This window comes from Dryobates pubescens, chromosome 10 (genome assembly GCF_014839835.1).
Source record: "Dryobates pubescens isolate bDryPub1 chromosome 10, bDryPub1.pri, whole genome shotgun sequence".
In the NCBI taxonomy this organism is placed as follows: domain Eukaryota; kingdom Metazoa; phylum Chordata; class Aves; order Piciformes; family Picidae; genus Dryobates; species Dryobates pubescens.
This window is the reverse complement of record NC_071621.1, coordinates 20,907,576-20,933,374: the sequence shown is the minus strand read 5'-3', so window position 1 is coordinate 20,933,374 and position 25,799 is coordinate 20,907,576. Positions and strand designations below refer to the sequence as shown.

At 38.3% G+C, this 25,799-nt stretch overlaps 1 protein-coding gene and 1 non-coding gene across 4 annotated transcripts in view; both read left to right on the top strand.

Moving 5' to 3' along the window:
• Window positions 1–25,153, top strand: part of PDS5B (PDS5 cohesin associated factor B) — a 106,625-nt gene extending 81,472 nt beyond the window's left edge. The window contains exons 25-35 of one of the 3 annotated variants that reach the window (XM_054164554.1): window positions 2,597–2,801; window positions 8,115–8,229; window positions 8,579–8,711; window positions 9,495–9,614; window positions 9,936–9,998; window positions 12,325–12,470; window positions 14,462–14,567; window positions 19,471–19,913; window positions 20,005–20,106; window positions 22,981–23,122; window positions 25,001–25,153. In XM_054164554.1, coding sequence (XP_054020529.1) covers window positions 2,597–2,801; window positions 8,115–8,229; window positions 8,579–8,711; window positions 9,495–9,614; window positions 9,936–9,998; window positions 12,325–12,470; window positions 14,462–14,567; window positions 19,471–19,913; window positions 20,005–20,106; window positions 22,981–23,122; window positions 25,001–25,036 — 1,611 coding nt within the window. In that variant the 3' untranslated portion in view covers window positions 25,037–25,153. The remainder of the gene's footprint in view (window positions 1–2,596; window positions 2,802–8,114; window positions 8,230–8,578; window positions 8,712–9,494; window positions 9,615–9,935; window positions 9,999–12,324; window positions 12,471–14,461; window positions 14,568–19,470; window positions 19,914–20,004; window positions 20,107–22,980; window positions 23,123–25,000) is intronic. The other 2 variants (XM_054164555.1, XM_054164556.1) reach the window with 2 other exon arrangements.
• LOC128897501 (U1 spliceosomal RNA) lies at window positions 4,540–4,700 on the top strand. The gene has a single exon (XR_008462421.1). It is a non-coding gene; the product is annotated as a U1 spliceosomal RNA (small nuclear RNA).
• Window positions 25,154–25,799: the final 646 nt, after the last annotated feature.

Genomic DNA, 25,799 nt, shown 5'->3' with positions numbered 1-25,799 from the left:
ATACTAGTCATCAACATTTATAAACAACCTCCAGTCACATATTACTGTAGAACTGTAGAATAGTTTGGGTTGGAAGAGGCTTTTAAAGGTCATCTTATTTCAAACACCCTGCTGTGGGCCAGGACATCTTCCATTAGATCAGGTTGCTCAAAGCCCCATCCAACCTGCCCTCAAACACTTCCAACAAATTCTCTGGGCAACCCATTCCAGTATTGTACACTCTCATTGTAAAAGATTTCTTAGATTCAGTCTAAACCTACCCTCTTTCATTGCCCCTTGTGCTGTTACTGCAGGTAGGTCCTGGTAAAAAGGCTTTCTCTAGCTTTCTTCTAAGTCACTTTTCATATATTGAAAGGCTGCAATAAAGTCCCCCAGAGCAGAAAATAATTGATCATAGTGTTAAGTAGTTCAGTGTTTAACAGGCTTTAAGGCAAGATTTAAGATCTAATATGCTTTGCTGTTGAGAATGCCACTTTAATTGTTCATAATAAATCTTTTAGATTGCAGTAGTTTCATTTTTTACTAAAATTCTCAAAGCTTTTTCAGTGTCCTTTATCAACTGAGAGTGTTTTAATTATTTAAGCAAGTCTTTGTCCATTTTCAATAATCACAGTTGTGTCATAGGGGTACATGCTGCTTTGCAAATACTGTTTTACAGTTTTATTTTAATAATTCTGAATGTTGAACTTCCATTGAATTGGCATTAAATTCAATGGGTACAGAAAATTTGGGCTTTATTGTATGCTATGAAAAATGTTGAGCTTGGTTGAGTTTGGTTCACCTTCTCAGTGAACTGGTGTAACTGAGCTTAATCTAAGTTTATTCTCAACATTGGAATGATGATGATTTCTGTATTTTTTTTAGTTTGTTCCACACAACACCATCAATAAACACTCCTTTGTCCTCTGAGTCAAGGGCATGTTTCCTTGTCAGTGAAACAGCTAGGCACAGATACCTAATAAGCTTTCCAAAGGCTTAGGTGATGTTACTGTGCTGGAAAAGAGGTCTGTATCTTCACTAGGTCCTAGAGTTTGGGTTTGTGGTCTCAGTTTGCTTCAAGTCTGGCTACAGCAGACATACTAGTGTTTCAGTTCACAGAGGAAGATTATTGCTTGAAGCACAGAAGGGAACGTGGGGCTTGATAAATTTCTTCGGGATTTAATTTTTGGCTGGAGGAAGAGGGAAGCTTCTTTTATCTAATAACTTAGCTCTTGATGCCACTTGTGAAGTTAAAGTGAATATTAGTACCAGTGGCTGGGGTGTATCTGTGCATGTCAGGTTGGGTGGTAGCTGGAAATTCTTCAATTTTTCTCTGGTTTCAAAACTGACATTTGACTTTAAAAGCTGTTTACTCTTGTTAATGCTTTATTTTGTTTTTTATTTAGAGAGAAATATTTATCATAGTGTCATAGTATCAGTCAGGGTTGGAAGGGACCACAAGGATCATCTAGTTCCAACCCCCCTGCCATGGGCAGGGACACCCCACACTAGATCAGGCTGGTCAGAGCCTCATCCAACCTGGTCTTAAACACCTCCAGGGACAGTGCCCCAACCACCCCCCCGGACAACCCATTCCAGGGCTTCACCACTCTCATGGTGAAGAACTTCCTCCTCACCTCCAGCCTGAATTTCCCCACCTCCAGCTTCATTCCATTCCCCCTAGTCCTATCACTACCTGACATCCTGAGAAGTCCCTCCCCAGCCTTCTTATATCCTCTTGACGTTCGGTTGGTTGGTTGGTTTTGGCAGATCAAATATGCCAAACTGTTTTTGTGGCTTTGGTTTACCATAAGCTTTTCTGTACATTTTGGTTTAGCTAGTTTCTGCACCTGCTGCTCTTAGCCTTCCTTGGTTTGTATTACTAAATGCTTTGTGTTATAGCGAATGGTGACTGTAGGTTATTTTCATATAGACAATTTGAAAGTTCATAACTTCTCTAGAAATTAATTGCTTTAAACCACTGTAGAAATACATTTACCACCTTTGTATTATTTTACTTTGTTATTTGTCAGCTACTAGACATGGGTTATTCCCTTCCACGGTCAGTCATAGTTAACAGGCTTCCACAGTGTAATGGAAATGCTTGCTCCTACCCTCTTCAGTGTTTGACTTCATGTGGTAAATCTGTTGAGTTTTGTTCAGTTCCTAATATTAACATCTTGATGAATATTTGTGAAATTGCACTAGTATAATCAACATGATGATTACTGATGGCTAAACACTATTTTGGTACAGATCTTTGACCTTGGTTCCACAAAGCAAGTGATGCTTTTGTAAATAATTTCATGAACTCTGTGCCTCAATGCTGTGCTAAATTAGGCCTTGGGTCCTGAGTGTGATATCTTCGTGCACAGCTTCTAAATTGTAACTCTTCTCCTGGGCTTAAGGGAAGCTTCAATTGATTAATTCAATGTAGTTGCTCTGAACTGACATTAAAAAGCATTCTCATAATTCTTACGTTTCTGTGGCTTGTGAGGTCTGAAATTTGTTTTATCGTGTTTACCCAGGCTCCCATGTTTTATTTCACAGTCTGTATTACTTTTAGAAAAGTTTACTATTACTTTTACATTTTTGTTTCCTTTTTTGTTTTTTGTAGGATGAATGTTACCAAGTGAGACAAATATTTGCTCAGAAACTTCACAAAGGCCTTTCTAGACTACGGCTGCCACTAGAATATATGGCTATCTGTGCACTGTGTGCGAAAGATCCTGTGAAAGAAAGGAGAGCTCATGCTAGGCAGTGCCTTGTGAAGAACATAAATGTCAGAAGGGAATATCTGAAGCAACATGCAGCAGTTAGTGGTAAGAGAAGAGGAATAATTTTTTGGTACAAGTACTATAGTTCAAATGTAAATGTGAGTAGTCTGTGAATATGTGGATGGTTTTCTGTTTTTTATACATAGAACAGCTATAAATTTCACTTAGCAGTATCAAATGACAACTGAAAGTAACAGACATTTCTGAGATCTTTCAGTTTTGTTAAAAGCTGTAAAACTTACTTTATTTAGGAAGTGGTTTTTCAAGGCAGTAATGTGTACCGTTTGAACTCAGTGGTTAATTATGTTGTAAGCAAAGTGACAGTGATGAGTTTTGTTTCAGTAATTAGTAATATGCAACCATAATCACATAAATGCTGTACAAAATTGGCTCTTTGCACTGCTGTATTGAGTAGCTTCTTGTCTTACACTGGTAAAGGGCTATAGCATAGGCACTTCAGAATGACTTTACCTAGCTGTCTTCCAAGTGCTAGCTGTCTTACTGAGGGAGTGCTTTGTTAGCTAATGATAGACTAATGTTAGCTGTTTTTTCTTCTATTAAATCAGTCCTTTTACCTTTGACTTACCCAAAGCAGCCCACATACAGCATGAGAACACTGTTACGTGGTCATAGGAAAAAAGTAGACCTTTATAAAGAGCTGTGGGCTATTTGAATAAGAGTTTTGGAAAAATTTAGTTGCGTGAAAGATTACTGATGATTTTGCTTTTAGGATAGATCAGTTCTGTTTTGTGAATCTAATCTCACAGATGCTGCCAGGTAACTGATTTCCTTCTGCATTTATGGATCACAGACTTTGTATTAGCCGTGACAATCTGTGTGTCTCTTATTCTCTGATGAAAGTTTTCAGGATACTAAGTGCGCAGAGAAATCCTTTTGTGTATTCTTAATTAGTCTTTAAAAGAAAAGAAGCAGTGCTATTCTCTCTCCTTGATAACATGCAAAAAACCAAAAATGCTTTGGGCAAATGCCTTTAAGTCATCATAAGACTGTTCCTCTTTAAAGTTGAAAACTCCAGTTGTGTAGGAGGAAAGTATAAGAATTCTTACTTGATTAAAAGTAATTGCTGATTTCTGAACTATATGAAGGTAGATGGAGCAAAGTCACTGTCAAAAATCTGTAGAAGACATGAGAAGCCTGTGTGTGTGATTTCTTTTTATCCATCAGCGCCTCAATGTGCATCTGATGATTTTTATTATTTTTTTTTCCCTTTGGTCCTTGCCAAAAGACTTCCTTTGAGCAATGCCATTGAGTTGGTATGTACTGTAATCTGTGAGGAGTCTGGTTGGCAGGATTTTTTGAGCATTACAATGTTAACTTTGAGACATTTAGATTTACCTGTCTGAGCTTTTAACAGATAAAATGTCTTGAACTGTTTGCACCTTAAGCAAAGCTCAGCTGTGGTAAGATCTTACTATTTAAATAGTGCCTTATTCTGTCATTCTCCATTTGTTGAAAAAATGGTAAACTTCTGTAAAACTTGCCTAGGAAAAACTTCCTAAAGACTGGTACCAAACAATAAGATGCCTCTTTCCTCCACATTGACCTCCACATTTTACAGGCCATCAGAAATTGCTCTCAGGCCTCATAAATTCTCTAAAGGCTATTCAGAGTGGAAGCCACTCATGAAGAGACCTGTTTTGCTTGTGTATCTGTTACTGGTTTGATCTGGGTAGAGACTCATGTCTTGCATAGGATCTTTGTTTTCTAACACTGGGCTTTTACTTGCAAGTCAGTAAAGGGGAAAAATACAGGAGCAAAGATGATACTTACCTGGCAGGGGAGACGCCATGCTCAGGCAGGTGGTTTTCCCAGGGAGAGGCTTATCCTTTGCACTCCAGGTGTGCTGACCCCTGCGATTTCCCCAAATGCAGGAAACTCGACTGCATCATTTGTGGTAGTGGGGTTTGGTTTGTTTGGGTTGTTTTATCACAGAGAGAGTTGTTAGCCGTTGGTATGGGTTGCCCAGGGAAGTGGGGGAGTCACGGTCCATGGAGGTGTTCAAGAGGGGACTGGACGTGGCACTTGGTGCCGTGGTTTAGTAGTCATGAGGTCTTGGGTGACAGCTTGGACGTGATGATCTTTGAGGTCTCTTCCAACCTTATTGATTCTATGATTCTGATAATTTTTTTTTAAACAAGTTGTTTTCCTAAATGTTCATCAAGGCTTGTCATGATGGTTTGTGACACAAGTGTTGGTAGTTCCTGCTGGTAAAGCTACCCTACCTTTCAGGTTGTGTGTTTTCTTCCTTAGTGGTGAGGAAAAAAAATGTGCAAATACTATTATTTTTTTTTGCTGGTCTTTTTTGTCATGACAGGAGCTAAATGTAATCTGTGTCAATAATTGTCCTCTTCCTATTTTGTTTGGATCTCCTTTACTTTGTTTTCTGGACCCAGCTGGAATATTTACTATAGTTATATTAGAAATTGTACTAGACAGGAATTTAATGAAACACTGAGTTCATGGGTTCTTGATGAGCATTCTATTGAAGCTGCTAATTAAATACTAATAATAGTGAGCTGGTTTGCTTGGGATGTGTCTAAGGCAAGCCACTTTTGTTAGCGTTCTGAAATCGTAATTATATTTTTTTTTTTCCCTGCCACATCTTTATTTTACTTAATTACACAAACAGCTGCTGGCTCAAATGCAGGACAGTGCTTGAAGTAGTGAAGGATGTTTTAAAAGTTAATAATGGAATATCAACCGAATACAGAGTTAACCAGGTTGGAAAAGACCTTTGAGATCATCAAGTCCAACCTATCACCTAACACTATCTAATCAACTAAACCATGGCACTAAATGCATCATCCAGTCTCTTTTTAAACACCTCCAGTGATGGTGATTTTACCACCTCCCTGGGCAGCCCATTCCAATGGCCAGTCTCTCTTTCTGGGAAGAATTTCTTCCTAACTTCCAGCCTAAACTTCCCCTGGCACAGCTTCAAACTGTGTCCTCTTGTTCTGGTGCTGGTTGCCTGGGAGAAGAGACCAGCCCCCACCTGGCTACAACCTCCCTTCAGGTAGTTGTAGAGAGCAATAAGGTCTCCCCTGAGCTGCTGCTTCTCCAGGATAAACAACCCCAGCTCCTTCAGCCTCTTCTCATAGGGCTGTGCTCCAGAGCCCTCCCCAGCTGAAACACGTTAAACTGCTTTGCAAACTACACTGGATTTCAATTACATAAATACAGGTTGAAAAGGAAAGAAATTGGGTGATTTTATTACTTTCAAATCTCATGATGGCTTGCAGTCTATGTAGTAGAGAGATTACTCTTGGTAATTACCTTCATCAACTGCAAATGCTTTCTAAATTTGTATCCTTGGAACTTGACAGCACTAACTTCTGTGCACCTTTATGAATGTTGAACACCTTCCTTGCTATTAGGAATGAATCCAGATATTTTATGAAGCTGTACATTATTCCTATTTATGCAGACCTTTTAGAATGAGATATCTTAAGACTTGACTTAAGCATGTCAATTACTTAGTTAGCCTTGTGATATCTGTAGTAATGGTGTACTGTAGTTATTAGATGTGCACAGTATTTCTCAAGCACATCTCATAATAATTTGAATTTTTATTTAAGTTACATGTATTCTTATATGTAGAGATTTACAGATGTTTGGACTTCTTTTGTATAACCTATTATGGGATAGTTAAATGCTGACCGAAAGATGTTTCCAGACTTGGTCATGTCTTTCATGATCACTCACTAGCTCAAAACCATGATTATTTATTTTCCCCCCCAAAAGCAGTCAGGAATTTACCTGCTTCCTTCACATGGACGTTCAAGTATTTATCCATAGGCATCTTAATACTGTGACTTTGAATTTGACGCAAGCACTTGAGGTCAGATTCCTGTACCATAGTAATATACACTGAACACTGGCATACCTTCCATGTTTACAGAGTACAGGTTTAACGAGTTTGGTGTACTGTACATCCTCCAATTCTTCTTAGTCATTAAGTTAACAGAACCAGTCATTTTTGATTGTAGATGTACTACCTGTCCGTTTGTCCTTGCCGTGTGGGGTATGACCTATTGTATTCTGATATGCATAGTATAACATAGCTCATTACATTATGGAATGTGCATTTTGTGATCATGACTCCTGAGAGGGCCTTTTGCAACAATCCTTGCTTCCTAAATCCTCAAAGATGCTAGGCCATCTAACTGTCATGATGTAGGAAAGACTTGCTCCTGCAGTCTGTGCTTAGGACTACTTGCAAGTCTCAAAGGATGCTAGAAAAAGATTTAAATGCTTTGAATGTGTGGCCACAGGTAGAAGGAGGTTCTCCTACCCCTTTACTCTGCCCTGGTGAGGCCACACCTAGAGTTCTGGGCCCCCAGTTCAAGAGGGATGAAGAATTAGTGGAGAGAGTCCCACAGAGGGCTACAAAGGTTATTTGTGGACTGGAGCAGCTCTCTTAGGAGAAGAGGCCAAGACCTTGGGGTCTTATTAGCCTGGAAAACAGAAGACTGAAGAGGGAATCTTATCAATGTGTATAAATATAGTGGAGATCCTAAGAATGGAGCTGGGCTCTTTTCAATGGAATCTAGTGATATGACAAGGGGAAGTGGGTACAAACTAGAACACAGGAGGTTTCACTTGAACATAAAGAGAAACTTGACTGTAAGGGTGACAGAGCACTGGAACAGGCTGCCACACAGGTTGTGGAGTGCCTTTCCCTGGAGACTGTCAAAACCTGCCTGGATTTGTTCCTGTGCAACCTGATCTAGGCATACGTATGTTAGCAGGGGTGTTAGATTAGGTGATTGTGAATGTCCTAGTTAGTTGGGATGCTCTGTTCAAGTGGGATTGAGTTTTTCAAACTCGGCCCACTATTATGTTGTTAGAGAGTTTGTTACCTCCTATCCCATATAAGGTAGGCTGTGGGTTGTGGCAATCTTTCAGCTCTTTTGACAGCAAGGCTGCACGCTGAATGTCCAAAGAATGAATGGCAGCTTATCCTGAAGTTGTGCTGTTCTCACATCTTGCAGTTAATGTGGATTTTGTGATCTGTTTCCACTTCTGGTTTGCAAGGTCTTTTGGAATATCAGCTTTGAACTGAGAAAAGGATTTGGAGTAGGGGGTTACTGTGGCTATATCCTTGAGGTAGCTAGAAACCAAGCAGACCAGAATACTGCTGATAATTAATTTTTGCATGCATGAAACATTTGCACATCAACCATGAGATGCAACATCATAAAGAAGTAATAGGCCAACGCGTGCCTGTACTTTATCTGAATGTATACTGAACATAAATTCTGCTCTTTCCTCTGTAGTAGAAAAGCATATTTCTTGGTGTGTTTTCTTCTGATGCATCTCTTTTCTGCTTTTCAGAGAAACTATTGTCACTTCTACCAGAGTATGTTGTTCCATATACTATCCATCTTCTAGCTCATGATCCAGATTATGTCAAAGTCCAGGACATTGAACAACTCAAGGACATTAAAGAGTAAGACTGCTTTTAATAGTGTTATTTCCAGGGTTAGATTATTTTAACTGTATGTGAAATTTTAATTCATTGTGGTACACCTAATATGCTGGCCAGTGCACATAAAGATGGCAGTTATTTCCATGAAAGGTTGTGAGAAATAGTATATATGCTTTTTTCAGTGCCCTGTGATACCTTACAGGGAAACATTTACTTTTTTCTGCTCACCTTATCTTGATTTCTTTTTTCCTAGAGGATTGGTTTCCCATAATGCTGGTAAAATCTAGACTGAACCACTTCCTCTAATATGCTTTTAAAAATAATTTCTTTTGCTTTTTTATTCATGAGGGGTACTGCATTTCTCTTTAAGGTGCCTGTGGTTCATACTGGAAATATTGATGGCTAAAAATGAAAACAATAGTCATGCATTTATTAGAAAAATGGTAGAAAATATCAAACAGACTAAGGATGCTCAAGGACCAGATGATCCAAAAATGAATGAAGTAAGTGATACCTTTTGGTTAGAAGTGCATTTCATTCTGGCCTGCTTCTGGAAGTGAACTGCCTTTTGTTTACACGTCAGCTCTAAAATGTCTTTCAATAGGATTATGTGTGGGAAATTATACTTTATATACTGTAATTATTACATTGATTGTGATTAAGATGACAGTTACTTTCCTGTGCTTCAGTAGATCTTGAACATTTGCAGGGCAGTTGTAATATTTTGCAGTCATTCTGTTTCTGTCTCAGTAAGATTATTATATGCCTACTTTAAATACATGCACAGTTTTTAGTTTTTGCTGTCTAAATCATCCACTGAAGTGCTTTATAACATTTTCTTTTAAAAAGTGCAAGAGTAAGCTTAGTATTGGAAGAAAAATGCATACATTAGATGTCTCCAATGTGTATTATGTAGTGAGTGTATGAAATTCTGATCTTGGTTTTGAGCTTTTTGCATCATGTACATATTTGTCACTTGAGTGCTCTTCCCAAACAGAAAACTTTATTATTATTTCAGGTCATGACATGCTATTCCTAAGTGTGGAAAGAACATGAAATCCAATTGTTTTCAACTGCTGGGCCTAACAGTGATTTTTGTCTTTTGCTCCTTTATTTTAATACCCTGTGATACACTGTTTAAGGGGCAGGCTAATGTACATGTTTAAGAATATTGCTTTTAAACTGAGTTCTTGTAGTTCTGTGCTCAAACGATAATCCTTTTTCAAGAGTTGTGATGAACTTCTAAAATGTTCTTTGTTTGGTTTTTAAAATATTACTATTTACAGAAACTATACACAGTCTGTGATGTAGCAATGAATATCATTATGTCAAAGAGTACCACCTACAGTTTGGAATCCCCTAAAGACCCTGTGCTTCCCGCCAGATACTTCACTCAACCTGACAAGGTATATCTTGGCATCTGATTTTTCTTGAGATAAGTTGGTTTACATCTTTTTTAGTTGTAATTCAGTGCATTTTTTTCAAAGAGTTCTTCTAACTTCAGACTTCTATTACAATGTAGTTGAAAATTTATGTATGAGTGTACATGTTTCCATAAATACTTATGTAAGTGCACATAAACTGATTTCCCTCCTCCCCTAAGCTATTGTTCAGATTTAAATTTTCAAAAGCATAAATGATGTAAAGAAAATCTTGCAATACTACCTCCAAAATGTATTTATACCTTGTGCAGTGATTTTTCATTCCCCTTCCCTGCTTCTTTACAGAATTTCAGTAACACCAAAAATTATCTTCCTCCGGAAATGAAGTCTTTTTTCACTCCTGGAAAGGTGTGTATGGTATGGAAGTTTTGGATTTGGTGTTATTTGTGGTTGTGAGTTTGGATTTTTCAGGGGGTTTTGGGTTTTTCTTTTTTGCTTTGGTGTTTTTGGGTTGGTTAGTTTTCTGTTTGGTTGGGTTTGGGGTGTCTTTCATTTGTTATTTTTTACATTTCTTTGTTTGTTGTTTTTTATTACCTTTTTTTGTTATTATTATTGTAAATGTTGTTGGGTTTTATTTGTATTAGCTGTGGTATTTTGATTGCTGTTGCTTTGTTTGTGGCTTTTTTTAAGAAAACAAAATGTAGTTAATAAAACACTTCAAGAAAATGTATGCCCAAAGGATTTATACACTAAAAAAGTTAGTAAACAGGTAGAAATTTGTAGGTAAAGAGAAAACTGCTATTATATTCTGGGTTGTAGTCATATTAGGCAAAGCCTGTTGTCTTTAAAAAGAAAGAGTGAAAAATAAAATTCCATAATATTTGACAATTTTGCAAGATGGTTAACCTGTTTTGTTCTGCAGAAGACTGCAATATTTAATATGAAGTGACAGCTATGGAAAAATCCAATAACAGTTATTTTAAAAATCTCATAAATCTTTGGCGAGGCTGAACACTTTTGCAGTATCTTACAAGATAACTGACTGTTCTCTGGTTACATTCAGTTGTTCTTTCTAAATACCCATTGTATGGAATGGCATTGTTCTTTCTTCATTAAAACTGAACCCAGGTACTCTTTAGAATAAAACTAAAATCTAGTAAAGGAAAAGCCAAACTTTGATTTGCATCTGGATTAATGGATCCTGTTACAGATTACAGAACATTCATTGGGTACTTTGCAAAAGAAATGAAAGAGCAGCGTCTTCATTACCCTTAACTTTGCTGGTGAAGCATCAGCTGCAAGGTAGTCAGTGACTAATAGAGGGGGACTGCAAGTTAGCAAAAACAGGAGCATGTTTTTGATTAGAAACTAAAACCCAACATTTATTCATTGGAGTATTACTGTCACTATATTGTGCATTTGGAGTAAAGATTCACTTCCTACTGAAGACGCATACATTTTTGAAAGGAAGTTTTGTGTCTTCCAGCTTCAGCAGTCAGTATTAAGTTTTCTCATCCGGTTTTTGACAACATTCTTGTTAATTTGCCCTGAACTTAATAAAGTGTGCCATGACAGTATTAAAAAAGAAACATGGCTCATGAAAATCACAGAATGCTTGAAGGTGGAAGGGACCTCTGGAGGACGTTTAGTCCAGAGCCCCTGCTCTCTCAGACTTCACTTACATGAGAAATGCTCCAGTCCCTTCTTTATCTTAGTGGCCCCTCTCTGGGCTGTCACCAGTAGCTTCATGTATCCTAGTAGTAATTATTTTGAAATGTTAAGGTAGACTTTATGTTCTGTTAAATTTCTGGTGCCAGATTCTCTAGATACTTTTTTGTTGTCCTGAAATTTTGTAACAAACTGCAGAAGTGTATTTAACCATCAAACATTTTCAGTTGCTTCCTCATCTTGAGAGCAGTGTGAAATTAGAGTTGATTTAGGAAGTCTTTTATTACTGGGAATGGAAGATGAGCTTGAGTAAATGTTAGTGGGGTGTATATAAGCAGGGAACAGTATCCAAGGGTAGCAAGGGTTCAAGTATAGATTCTGTGGTAAGGGAGGAGCTATTAGTGCAGGCTCTTAAGTGTTACTCCTGCCTTGGTTGGAAGTCCAGTCCAGTCTGAATCTGAATATTTCTTTGCTTTTGAGCGCTTTCTGGTTTTGCTTATTGATGAATGGTAAATTCTAAACTAATGTTATTTTTTTAACTGGATTTCGTTCTCTAAGACTTAATTTTAGAAAGGATATGCAGTTTTTCTTGTATTCAGTGCAAAGTAAATCTTTGGTGTAAGTGTGATTTCGGCACCTATTAAAAGCCTAACATTGTAAAATCTGTGCACAAAGTATCAGAAGCTTTTGTTTTGCCAGTACAGATGCTTATCTGATCCAAATGGTGAGGTGGTTCAGGCAGCTAGATCAGCAAAACGCAAACTACACAAAAGGCTGAGGTGGTTTTCTGCAAGGTCAGGTGAGCACCCAGTAGAACCAATGAGAAGGGAACAAGATACAATAGTAGAGAGAATAATACTGCTTTTGGTGGCAGCTGGCTATTTGATTACAGCTTTGTCAGCTTCTTCCTGGTATCTGTTGTAACTTTCATATGAAAATGTTTATCACTGTTAAAATTAAGGTATTTATTGCAGAAAGTGAAATTTGTGAATATTATAAGCATAGTACATGTAAACAGTATCCAAATGTGTAGCTTAAAATAAAGGAAATATATTTTTGGTTTCAGCCCAAAGCAGCCAATGTTCTTGGAGCAGTTAATAAGCCTCTTTCGTCAGCAGGCAAGCAGTCTCAATCCAAATCTTCACGAATGGAAACTGTAAGCAATGCCAGCAGCAGTTCAAATCCAAGCTCTCCAGGAAGGATCAAAGGGAGGTTGGTAGACAACAAAGGAGCTTTGATATTTGAAGTACTTGTAATGGAGACGTCAAAAATTTCTTAGTTTTTGAAGTGAGAAACAGAATTCTGTTATATTATTTTGAATTAAAATTATAGTTTCATATTGGTACAACTGAAACCATGAATTTGGCTTTCTAACATCAGAAATAAATACTCTTAAAAAAAAAAAAGAAATAAAAGAAAGGAAACAAAACAAAAAACAGCAAGGGGGGGGGGGGAGGAGGAGAAATTCCCCAAACCCCCCTCCGCCCCCCAAAAATAACCAGAATTAGATGATAGCCAGAGTTAGCTATAGGAGGGAAGGACAGTCTTAACCTTTTTTTTTAATATATATGTATATCCTCTCCATGTGGATGTGTGTGTATATAGATAGGATGTATGTGTTTATCTCTCTCGTGACCTGACGTTGTCTTATCAGTGCCTCGTAGATAATGAGGACTGGTAGGCTGTTGTGGTGCTCTTGCATGACTTCCTTCTCTAGAAATCTGTCCTGCACTTTGTTCTTTGCAGATAAACATTTTGGGATTTTTAGATTCCTTCTGTGATAAAGAGGGGAATGTACTGTAGTGCTACACCAATCTAGTTATCCATCTTCAAATATTATAGCTTACTTTGCATCAGGTTTAGAAGTTATCAGTTACTGTATGTTCTCACATTCATTTTTTCACAGAAAGTCACTTTATCGCTAATTTTTTTTAACAGATATTTAGACATTTTGTAGTCCCCTTCTGTTCATAGTTTCTCATGTTACTTCAAGAGTACAAGGAAACCCTACGTTTAGAAATGAGACTCCTCATTTGGTACCTCTGTGACTAATATATAATATTGTGGTTCAGTGTTTTACAAGAAACACTTCTCAACTCTGTGCAGGCTTATTTCTTCTAAGCCATGCAGGTTCATATGCCAAAGTATATTTCTGATTAAGGACAGGTTGGAATCTAGATTCTTCTCTATATCCAGTGAAATGAATCTGTGCCAAATATTGTTCTACATGCAGTTCATTAAAAAAATGCTGCACTCACAGCCTAACATTATCTGTTATATTCACGATCTCCCCAGTTCACCTAAGTTAAACTGATTACTGCTTTGAGTGGAGAGACCAATGATGAAAAGTTTTCTAGAAGTGATGGTAATGATGCAGTATGCATGGTAGTTTCCAGTTCAGTCTTAATATATACAACCAAGGTTGCATCTGTTAAGACACTGTATAAAAATGGAGCTTCTAATTACATCACAGTTACTACAGATTTTGTACTTGCAGAAGTGAGACTTTTCTTCTCAGCTTATGCAATTCCCAGGGCAGAGATTTAAGAGTTTTCATATTTGAATAGCATGTTCATTTTAATTTTAAAATGTGCACTGCTACTTTAAAATGCTGCTTCTACCTACCCCAGGGCAGATGAAACAAAATGACTTGTGTATTGGCTTCTGTATATTGCCTTTTATCTGCAGGCTGCAGTGTTTTACCTATGCAGGTGGTATTACTATCCATATTTACATGTATAGAGACTGAAATGAAAATGAAATTGCTGCCCTAAATAACAACAGAAAGCCGAGGGATGAACTAATCTGAAATTTGAATCTACTGTTTTCTTGCCTAAACCTTCACCACAGAAAAGTGTGCTTTGGCAGGTCTGTCTGGGGGGAATCTTTGAGTGGTACATGAAAGTGTATGCAAAGGTATACAAAAGTTACAGATCTCTTGAAACTCAGTAAGGCTTTTCTGTTTCAAAAAGCTGCTGATCTTTCCCAGTGAAAACAAGAAGATTCAGCTTGGCTTGTGATTGACACCTTTGTCTTGAGACTTAGGTGTTCTGGCTTGTAATATGTGGCTGTAGTGGCCAGAGAGAAAGGTTATTTCTGCAAAATTGTTGATGGTTTAGGAATAAATTTCTTCTTAAGATCTGAATGTTTTTTAAATGATTGCCCACTGTATTAAATGGAGAATAAATGTTCATTCCTTCTAGACTTGACAGTACTGAAATGGATCACAGTGAAAATGAAGAATTCACGCTGTCTTCACCCTTACCTGGGAAGAAAACTGACAAAAGGGACGACTCTGATCTTGTAAGGGTGAGCTGTTTGGTTGCGTTGCAAATGTTCCATTTTAAGTCACAAAGACTTTAAAATAAAAATGAATGTGCTGGTACTTGGTATCACTTGTGAAAATAGACTGAAACATGAAACCCTCAGTAAGTTTGCCGATGACACTGAGTTGGGAAGGGAGTGTTGATCTACCAAGTGTAAGATCTGAGGGTAGGGAGACTCCACAGAGGGATCTAGACAGGCTGGATTGGTGGGCTGAGGAAAATTGCCTGAGACTCGACAAGACCAAGTGCTCAGTCCTGCACTTCAGTCACAACAGCCATATGCAATTCTACAGTCTTGGTGAAGAGTGACTGGAAAGCTGGGGCTGTTGATCAACAGCTGGCTGAACATGAGTCTCATCTTGAGTACTGTGTTCAGTTTTGGAGTCCTCACTAATAGAAAGACATTGTGGTGCTGCAGTACATCCAGAGAAGGGCAATGAAGCTGGTGAAGGGTCTAGAGAACAGGGTTTATGAGGAGCAGCTGAGGCAACTAGAGTTCTTTAGTCTGGAGAAATGGAGGCTGAGGGGAAACCTTCTGGGGATGATGGTGGACAGCTAGCTGAATGTCAGCCAGCAGTGTGCCCAGGTGGCCAAGAAGGCTGATGGCCTTTTGGCCTGTATGAAAAACGGTGTGTCCAGCAGGAGTAGGAAAGTGATTGTGCCCCCGTACTTGGTCGCGGTGAGGTACCTGCTTGAGTACTGTGTTTAGTTCTGAGTACCACAGTGTAGGAAAGACATTTTGGGATTGTTTATTCTGGAGAACAGGGGGCTCTCTACAGCTACCTGAATGAAAGGAGGTTGTAGTGAGGCTGGTGTTAGTCTCTTCTCCCAAGTAACTAGCAGTAGGACAAGAGGAAACGGGTTTAAGTTGTGCCAGGGGAAGCTTAGATTGGACATGAGGAAAAACTTCATTACTGAGAGAGTGGTCAGACATTGAAACAGGCTGCCCAGGGAGATCATGGCGTCACTGTTTCTGGAGGTGTTCAAGAAGCATGTAGATATAGTTTAGTGGCTATGGTAGTTGGGTTTGACTCAATGATCTTAAAGGTCTTTCCAGCCTTTATAATGGCCTCAAGTTGCGTCCAGGGGAGGTTTAGATTGGATACTAGAATAAACTTCTTCACTGAGGGGGTTATCAAACACTGGAATAAGCTTTCCAGGAAGGTGGTTGAGTCACCATCCCTGGAGGTGTTTAAAAGATGGGTAGATGTGATAAAGGACATGGTTTAGTACCAGTCTTGGCAGAGTTGGATAATAGTTGGACTCAATTATTGTAAAGGTCTTTTCCAACTGTCACAATTTTATGATTCTGTGAGACTGAGGGACATTGTAAAACGTGCTTAAGAGTTGAGTATGAGAATGCAATGAAGAAAGGTTTGGTTTGTTTGGTTTTCATGTGTACATTGCATTGCTTTTGCATCTTACAACTCCTGTACATCTTCAAGATTACCAGTTATGATTTTCAGAATATTGGTAATATTGACAGAAGTAGCTTCAACTGGAGCTAGGTTGATGAAAATTACTCCATGGTATTTCTCATTGTCAGGATTTGTTGAAGCAGCGTGTAGGACGTTGTTCAAGCTGCTAGCTTCTTTGGACTTCCATACCCCAGTGTACAGTAGACTTTTTTTTTTTAAATGTTTGTGTTCTTGATGTTTACTTGAAACCCAGCTTTGGAAGAATTTATTGGATTAGTTTGAGGATGATCAACTCTACTGGAGTTTCAGGAGAGCAGTTTAGCCTGTCTGGAATTTCAGATTGTTTTTTGAGGTTATGGAAGGTTTTTATCGTACATGGTTTCTTGCTCGTAGCCCTCAAAGCATTAATACCTCATTACAATGTTGATGCATTACAATTCTTTTTTTGTCTTTTCCCATCACTGGTGCTAAGTAATTTTCTCCTTTTCCAGCCATATGTGTTTTGCTTTCACAATCTGTAAGGGACAGCAACTGTTCTCTGATTATCTAGAATACCAGGAGGGCATCATGACTTGACATTGGATTTTTGAAGTTGAAGGAAGAGTTATCTGAATGTCCATATGGATTCTGTTTTCTTGCATGCAACTTGTACTGAGGTCAAGGCAGGAAAATGCTTGGTTCTGAATGCCAGGTATCACATGCAGAAGTTGCAGCACGATTTTAAAGCTGTTTGATTGTGTGTAATACAGTCTTCAACAGGCTCTTAGGGCGGAGTCAACTGATAATTCTAGACCAATACAATCCAATACATTGTGAAATAGTCTTAATGATTAACAAGCACATTGCTATGCTGTTAGAAAACACACTGTTCTGTGAGAACAGTGAAGCCCAGAGGCTAGCAGAATGGTGTCATTGCTGTTCTTTTACAGTGTCAGGATCATTTGGGAAAAATTACATGTGTTTTGTTTGACCACTAACCAAAGCTGTTGAGGCCTTTGAATGTGGTAGCTTTTTCCTTGCTAATTCTTACTGATGAACTTCTGTGTATCTGTAAGATCAGTAATGCTAAAGGTTCCTAATGAGGATATAAAAAACATTATTTGGACTTTATTTCTACTGAGATGTAGTACTAATACATTAATAAAACCAGCTAAATAGAGCCTCAAGCAATATCTGAATACGGAAAAATAAACCACCAAAGAAAGTCATAATTCTAGTTCTAAGAACAGTTCAAATAATAATAATTTTGTGTATCACTGGTAAATTTCAGTTTGTTGTGCCTTAACAGCTGGCAGTCTGTACATGTTGTAGTATTTGAGAATGAGTATTTGCATGAAAAAGTAATATAAAAACAAGATAAGATTTGTTACAATTGGATTTTTTAGAATGCCTTAAGGATGTCCTATATCTGATGTCAGTGCTGCTTTATTTATTTGAGTCTCTGACATTTCTCCGTTCTCCTGCTATGTGGATCTGTTGCATTTTTCTAGATTGCTTGGGACATAAGCTGACTAGAAAAATGATCTGAAATTTGCTTGTCTTGAAGTGTAAATAACCACTTACACTGTGATATCTTGGGGGAATAGCAAACAGGCTTATAATAAACCCAGAAAAACCAGGAATGTCTTGTGAAAAATTACTTCTGATGCATCCTGGCATCACTTCAGCTGTAAACCTTGAAAAGTGTGATAGTCCAGACAGCTGCTGACATAATTTATGAATTGGTTGAATTAGTAACTGATAATGCTAAGTGATAAAACAAAGTTCAGCATTTTGAGTATTTCTGAGGTGTTTGTATTTCACTCTGACTATGTAAGCAAGCTGCTTAAGGTCCTTGATTCAGAACTCATTTTTGTTTGTTGGTTTTTTTTTTTTTTTTTTTTTTTTTGTTTGTGTTTGTTTTTTCTGTGGTTGTGTTTTGTTTTTTTTGTGGTGGGGAGCTGCAGAGCAGATTATAGGAAGCATTAACTTTTAATTGGGAAGCAGAAAGACCATGTTTTAAAGATATAACTATTCAGGATGTTTGTCCAGATTGCATCATAGAGTAACACATTAAAGTTGTGGGTAACTATTTCACCTGAGGGAGAAACTTTACTTTGAAACTTTGCCTGCAGCTGCTTACCTGGTCAATGTAGCTGTAAGGACAGATGTGCACAATCACTGCAAAAACAAATAGAACAGGTAATAATGAAGATGTCTCTGTGTAGAGTAACAATTTTGTCAGCGAAGTCATGAACTGGCAGGAGATGCCATCATTGCTCAAATATTTTTCTTACTGTCATCTAGTGTAATTGCTTTCAGCCTAGTAAGCCAACTATGTTCTGAGCCACCTCAAAAGAAGTGTGGCCAGCAGGTCAAGGGAGGTAATTCTGCAGTTCTACTCCAGTCTGGTGAAACCCCATGCAGAGTACTGTGTCAAGCTCTGGGGTCCCCATTACAAGACCAGCCTGGTGCTGTTTGATCAGGTCCAGAGAAGAGCCACAAAAAGTACTCTTAAAAAAGTTGGAACACCTCTCCCATGAAGACAAAGTAATTTGGGGTTGTTCAGCCTGGAGATGAGAAGGCTCAAGGGACACCTTACTGTGACCTTGTCTACATATGAGGCTTATGAGGAAAAAAAAATTGTTTTACCAGGGTATGTAGTGACAGGGCAGGAGTTTTCAGTTTTAAAACTGAAAGAGGCTGGGTTTAGATTGGACACAAGGCAAAAAAAAAAATTTCAGCAAGAGTGGTAAGATACTTGAACAGGTTGCCTAGAGAAGTTGTGGATGCCCTGTCATTGGAATTATTGAAGGTCAAGTTGGATGGGGCTTTGAGCAACCTGATCCTAGTGGAAGATGTTCCTGTCTGTAGCAAGATATTTGGAATACAATGATCTTCAGAGATATTTTCTGACACAAACTGTTCTATGATTTTAAGGATCTGGTGGGGGATTTTGCTGTGCATAGCAAATGCTGAGTTTTAGTACAGCTCTCACAGCAGTGTTTTGGCAGCTACCACTAATTAATGGGCTTCTTTCTACAACTGAAAATTCAGGTTGCCCACCATCTTCTGTGTTAGTGCCCTGCCACTGCCAGCATAAGAACCTTTCAGCTCATAACAGTGCTGAAGACAAAAGTTGAGAGTTCCCATCCTCTAGATCTTTATAATTTTGTACTTAAAAAAATGCAGTTATGGATGTTCTAGCCAATTGATGAAGCTGAGGATACAAATGCAGAAGACATTACCCTCTTCAGTGTTTTAACTGCTCATCTTTGAAATAATCTTTCTCTCTTGCCTGGCATTTTATGTGTGTGTATGTGTTCATACTTTTGCAAAGGTTTTTGAAATGCAGATGGTAGACAATCTTAGCAGACAACTTGCATAACTTGAAGGCTCTTTGCCTTGCTGGGTTTCTGTAGTTTTGCATATGTGAGTTTAATATGGCAGTATAATTTTTAACATTAAAGATGCAATCTTACTTTTCAGTCAGAGATAGAGAAGCCTAGAGGAAGGAAGAAAACAGCTATCACAGAATCAGAAGAGAAACTAAGTATAGATGACCTGAATAAACTGGGTCAAGAGCAGAAACTTAGAGGTAGTCAACGGGGAAGGAAGAGACCTGCAGTTGTTTCAGAATCTGATGAAACACAATGGCAAGAGGAAAAAAGACTAAAAGAAGATGTAATAGAAAGTGAGGATGAACAGAACAGTCCACCAAAGAAAGGGAGAAGAGGACGCCCTCCCAAAGGAAATAATGGGGCAACACCAAAGGAAGAACCAGTAGCAAAATCATCCAAAAGAAACAAAAAAAAACAACCACCAGCAGCTGCTGCAGAAGAGGAGGAAGAGGAGGAAGAAAGACAAACTGAAAACATTGAACAGAAACCAAAAGGCAGGCAAAATAGGACACAGAAAAGAACACAACAGAGGTAAGTCTCTCTTCTTGTAAGCTGCATCACTTTTTTTCTTGGACATTAGTTATAATTTGATACTTTGCAATTTGGGTCTTCCTCAAAACAGAGCAGAACCATCTGAAACTAGTACAGTTGAATCAGCACAATCTACGCCACAGAAAAGACGAGGAAGGCGATCAAAAACACCACCATCACAGCAAAAAAAAGTGTAAGTGGTGAATATTTTTTAAATCTGTGTTTAGCAAAAATTAAAAATGTGCCTCTGTGCCCCCAAACAATCATTTGCTGGAAATACTTCAGAATACATTAATTGACAGTTAAGAGAGAAAAAAAAAAAAAAGAAGCCATTTTTATTTCTAAAATGTTTTCCATAGCTGCTACTTCTCGAGCATCTCAAACCAGAGCAAGATGCTACAAGTCATTTTAATGTGCTCAGATAGCATAATACATGGCTTTGCTCTTCTAGGAGAAAAGTCAATAAAACACATGAGGGCCTTGAAGATTGGGCTTTGTTAGGACTTCAAGGAGTGAAACATGCTCCCATTTGCTTTGGATGGGGAGGAGGAATCAAATTGTTGCTGCAGTGAAACAGTGTTGTGAAGAATTTTTTTGTTTATTGTGATTTTCCTTAACGTTCACTTTCTGTTTTGTGGCCTTCTTAATATCCACTTGAACAATTTCTAGATTAATAAAATGCACTACATACTATCCTTCATAGAAGCTCTTGAAAATTCTGAGGTGCATTAAGCTCCAAAATAAAGGTAAACTCTGTGGCTAGCTTCATATTCATGTACCTGCTGTTAGGAATCTACAGGTATCTACCTTTTCTGTCCGTGCTTACGCAAAGTGTGCAAAGCAGAGGTGCACAAGTGGACAGGACTTACGTGCCCGCTGGTATAAACCTGCAGCTCATAGTCTAGTTTTGCAAGATGCGTCTTCAGAACCTGGTGATAAATTCCTTCAGGCACTACTTAGTCATCTGCATTCTAGCTATTTTTGTTACTCTGTTTTTCTAGCTTGTGGGTGTAGCTAGCATCATGTTGATATTCCTGTGGAGTTTAATGTACCAGTTTGCCTGTCCCTGGAGACCTTCCATACCAGAGATCTTTGCCTGAACAACCTTGCACCCTCCATTCAAATTCTAGTTTCACACCAGATTACATATTCTGGCATTTTGCACCTGACCTTTCCAGTCTTCTGTTTCTCTACCTCAGGTCAGGCTACACGTGCAGTGGAATAAGAGTTGGAAACTGCTCCTGCCATCCAGATAAAACGTCCCAACAGGTTGCAGTGGTTTTTTGGGGTCATGTGCTAGGTCACATGTTTTGTACATGTCTTCAGCAAATAATTAAGTAGCTTCTGATCCACTTTTTGGTGAAATCAATGAACTCAGTATGTTTCTTTACCTTATTTTAAACAGAAAGTAAAGTATCAGGACACATGATCAGTAACAGGCATAGCTTTTGCTCATGTATACATATATGCATTGTTCTGGCGTGAGGAGCTCAAGTAAGTTGAGGCTTCACAGTTTTTTGATCTGTTCTAGATTTTACTCAAAAAAATCTTGTGTTTTTTATTTTTTGTGATCAAACCACGCAAAATTTGACTTTTTTCCATATCTGCAAGAAAAAAAGAGGCTGTAGTAATTCTCCAGTCTTCAAAGTGCATTGTAGTTAGTCCCTTGTCCCTTTATGATGTGGCAGCATTAATTGAAGTGATCTGATAGACTGAGTAGCACTCTGTACCCCAAGATAGAACATATGTCATCCAAATGAGTAAAGCTTTCTGGAGCCCATAGGGATAGGTTTGGCCTAAGAATTTGGGATTTTACCTATGAGGCTGTAGTGTATAACGTATTTCTGAGACCTAATTGGGTTACCAATTAGTGCATGTAAACTGGCTTATTTTTATAATATATAGAAAGGTGAACCTAGCTTGTAAATAATTCTTCTGCATCCCTTTCTTCTTCCAGTCCTGGAAGGTCTGAGTATAGGCTAATTTGTGTCATTTTTCAAAGGATGTCGTGTTGGTGGATGCTGAAACCCGCACTGTGCTATAACTACCATATGCGAGTCAGAGATTTTGTACAGATTTTAGTGTGGTTCTCAGGACTGAAAATTCCCACCATGTGTGGTTTGATGCTCTCAGAAGACAGTTGTTATGGATCTGTATGCTCCCACTGGAGATTTGAAGCGTGGTTGTTTTGTATGCCTGGAACAAAGTTTCTAGTTCAATTTCATCCAAAAAGTCAGTTAGTTTTAGGTGCACTAAGGCTGCATCCACAGTAAACAGGATGATTCAGTGACTCGATTCTGAGCTGTGCTAATGAGCCAAACCAGGATGGTGATGTGGGTGCAGCTGTGTAGCCTGGATACATATCTAGTTGGCCCTTTTTTTTTTTTTTTTAAAGGTGTGGAGCAGAGTACTTCTCATGAGCAAATGAGTGCTTTTCACTTGTGGTTCAGCTTTCATGACTAGCAGACAATTTAAGATATTGTTGAGTGTTCTTGATAGTCCTGCTTAAAGTATTGTTATCCTGATTATCCCTAGGTCTTAGCATGAGCTAGCCGGGAAGATTCGCGTTTAGGTTCATTGAAGTGTTAATGTCATAAATACCATGGATTCTTCAAGAGCTGTAAAACACAGGTGCAGTTACTCAAGTTTTGTTGTGTATAAACTCCTATAGTAGTACATCTGCTGAAGTGGAGAGGAAAAAAAAAAAAGGCAAACAAGTTGTCAGTCCCTCGCTATTTGGCTTTTCTTGTTGGCTGGTTACTGTTGTGTCAACCTTCTTTTGCTTCTTTCTGATGGTGAAGAAAAGAAAAAAATCTGTCTTGGTCTCTAGAAGCAAAAATTGTTCAACTTGTACTCCTGGAAGCATTTGGTTTGAAAATGCTGTTACCCAGCCTCCTGCTTCCAATTCTGTTTTGTGTGTGGATGAACTGGGTAGGTATATAAGACAGAAGTATCGTATAACGTGGGATTTTGAGGCTGCTGTTCTTGTAAAGTAATATATTTGCTCTTGTAGGGTTTATACGTACAGATACTGTGAAGCTGATACTTATTTTTCTTCTGATTGTAGCCGTGCAGGACGGTCCAAACAAGCAGCCAGTAAAGAGAATGAATCTAGTGAAGAGATGGATGTATTTCAGAGTAGTTCACCTGTCAGTGATGACATTCCCCAGGAAGAAGTAATGGAAGAAGAGGAAGTTTCCACAATCAATGTAAGAGAAATGTCTGAGATTTTCTGAGTCTTTGCGGTATCCTCTGAATATTGATGTTCAGAGAATGACTTCTGTTCTTAGAACTTAACCTTCTTCCTTTAGAATGAATGGTTGTCAACTGTCATTCTTGTGTACTGGCACTGCACTTTTGTTTCCCAGAAAAGCTGAATTTCTTAGAAAATGTCAGGTTTTATCATGCATCTTAGATTTTCTCTTCTGAATAGTTTTTGTTACCTGTCTGCCTGAGTTGTATAGTCCCTTAGGGGAATTATTTTCCAGGTAACTAAGGCCTGTTCTTATCAGCTGGATTATAGTAGTAAATACAAAAAAAGGAACACAAAATTCACAGTACTGGAAAATGGAATCTTGGAGCAGAATCCTAAACTGATGTTTTGGGTTTTTTTTTTGGTCTAACCACCAGCATATTCAAATGTGTTAAAATAATTCTATTTCATACAACTGTGTTAGTATTAATACAAGTATGTAACTGTGAATGACTTCACACTTTTGGACACATCTGGTGATTGAAGCATCTGAGAGTATGAAAATTCTGAGAAAGGAAACTGGATTATTTTTGAGTACTTGAAAGGTACAGGCTGTTAGGATCGTATGGAGGCGATGAATATTCAATAGGCAGAACGATTGATAAAAATATTAATAACTTCATTAATAAAAAAAATCCTGTGGAAAATATTCATAAAACCTATTTACTGGTTAGAAATAATTGGTTGTGGAACAGATATCTCACTAGCAGGAACATGTAACGATTCAAACACTATGAGCAAAAATCCAGAAACGACAAACAGCGATTTAAACTGGTAAAGAAAAAAGGGAACATTGGCAACATGCCAGAGATTACCCACAAGGTGGGGGGAAACTCCAGAATTCTCTAGGCCAAGAGACTTTCAACAGATGCTTATAAAAATCAGATTTTGTAATTAGTCACTGATCGTGGCACACGTGGGGATTTAGACAAACCCAAAATGGTGTCCACCACATGAAAGCTGCAGGAACACAGTTTCACTTTCTGTTGGCTTCTGCAGCTTGTTACTGTAGCACATACAGGGTTTATCTCTGAAGACTTTGTAGCTGAAAGCTTTGTAGAAAAGCGGTTGTTGCCGAGGCTTGCAGGGCTTGTTGGCTTTGTAGCTTTGCCTGTTTTGGAGAGGTTCTTCAACTGCAATCTTCACAGTGGTGCTTGTTGCTTCTTCCAGTAAAACAAAACTGTCTCGGGGACTCTTGACTCTGCCTGGGGTTAGTCTCTTGGCCCAGCAAGACACTCTGCTGCTGGGCTTTACAACACTTGCAGCAAGGGGTCTTGCAGTCTGTCTGGGTAAACTGAAGCACAGCTTGGATGCCAAGCAAGGCTTGTGACTTCTCCCAGAGTTTGGACAATTGCAAGGCAAGGCACTGGCTCTTTGGGCTTTCCCGAGACAACGATGGCCAGTGACAACAAAGACTAAGAGATAAAAACCTGACACTGTAACCTATAGAATGAGTTTTCTCCAAATGGGCCGAAGGTGCACACACCTGGCCCATGTGGACCCCAGGGCATGTTCAGACAAGCCTGGGCAATGTGGGCAATTTCCTGAAAAACCAGACCTGCTGGCTCCTGCCCCATTGTCTGATTCAGGGCATTTTTGAGGCTTTTTGTCCCTTTAGGACAAGGCTCAGTAACGTCAAAGTTACATCCTAGACATTGAGACTTGTGCCTGTGATAAAATGAGTAATGAATGATACTGTGTACAGTTCCTCAAAGATTCTTGCAAGACTAAGCATTTTTTCCATTATAAAATCTATTTAGTCTTCAATTTTCCAAAAGATTTCTGGAAAAACATCTTTAAAACTTTTTTATTTATTTATTTTTTCTCCAAACAGGTCCGTCGCAGAACTTCCAAAAGGGAAAGGCGATGAGTGAATACGTAGTTAACAGCCTTCCAGGTGAAAGCTTTGAAGAATGCTTTTAATATAAAGCTTGAGACTGAATGAAGCTGTTAGTGCGCAAATGGGGTTGCTGAAAAAAAAAACCAACACAAAAAAAGACAAAACTTATTTTACTGCCCCTGCATTTGCAGTCTCTAGGTCCCAAGCTTTAGCCACACACATGTTGATATCATTAACTGTGGATTTTTGTGAAGTGTAATGTGCGCTGGCTTTGTAGACATACGAACTAAAGAAGAAAACTGTAAATAGTTCTTTTTTTAAATGTTTCTGACTTCTAAAGTGCTTGTATAGCTTTTATCTGCGGCTTTAAACTGACAGTACCCCACTCTTTATTGGATCTGTCGATTTAAAAAAGAACAGTTTGTTGAAAATTGATCTCAAGCAATATCTGTCAGTGTTCATATTTGTACTCTTGTTGACATTTAACTGTGAAAAAACCCAACAGTTGAACAAATAGTGCCATTTTCTTTTGCCACTATTTGTTGAGAAGGAAAAAAAAAGGTCTTTGTTTCTTCATGAATTTAACCTAATGTTTACTTTTAGGCACCTACCTATCATCAGAGGTGCTCCATTACTTTCTTTTGCAGTCGAACAATGTTGGACAGAATCATACAAGAGATGCAAATTGTGAAAGAAGTTGTTTGACTTGTTTTACACCTCAGTATTGATGCCAGACTTTTCTGGACTTCTAGTGGCATTGAAAAAATCAAAAAGGATTTAAAATATTTTAATT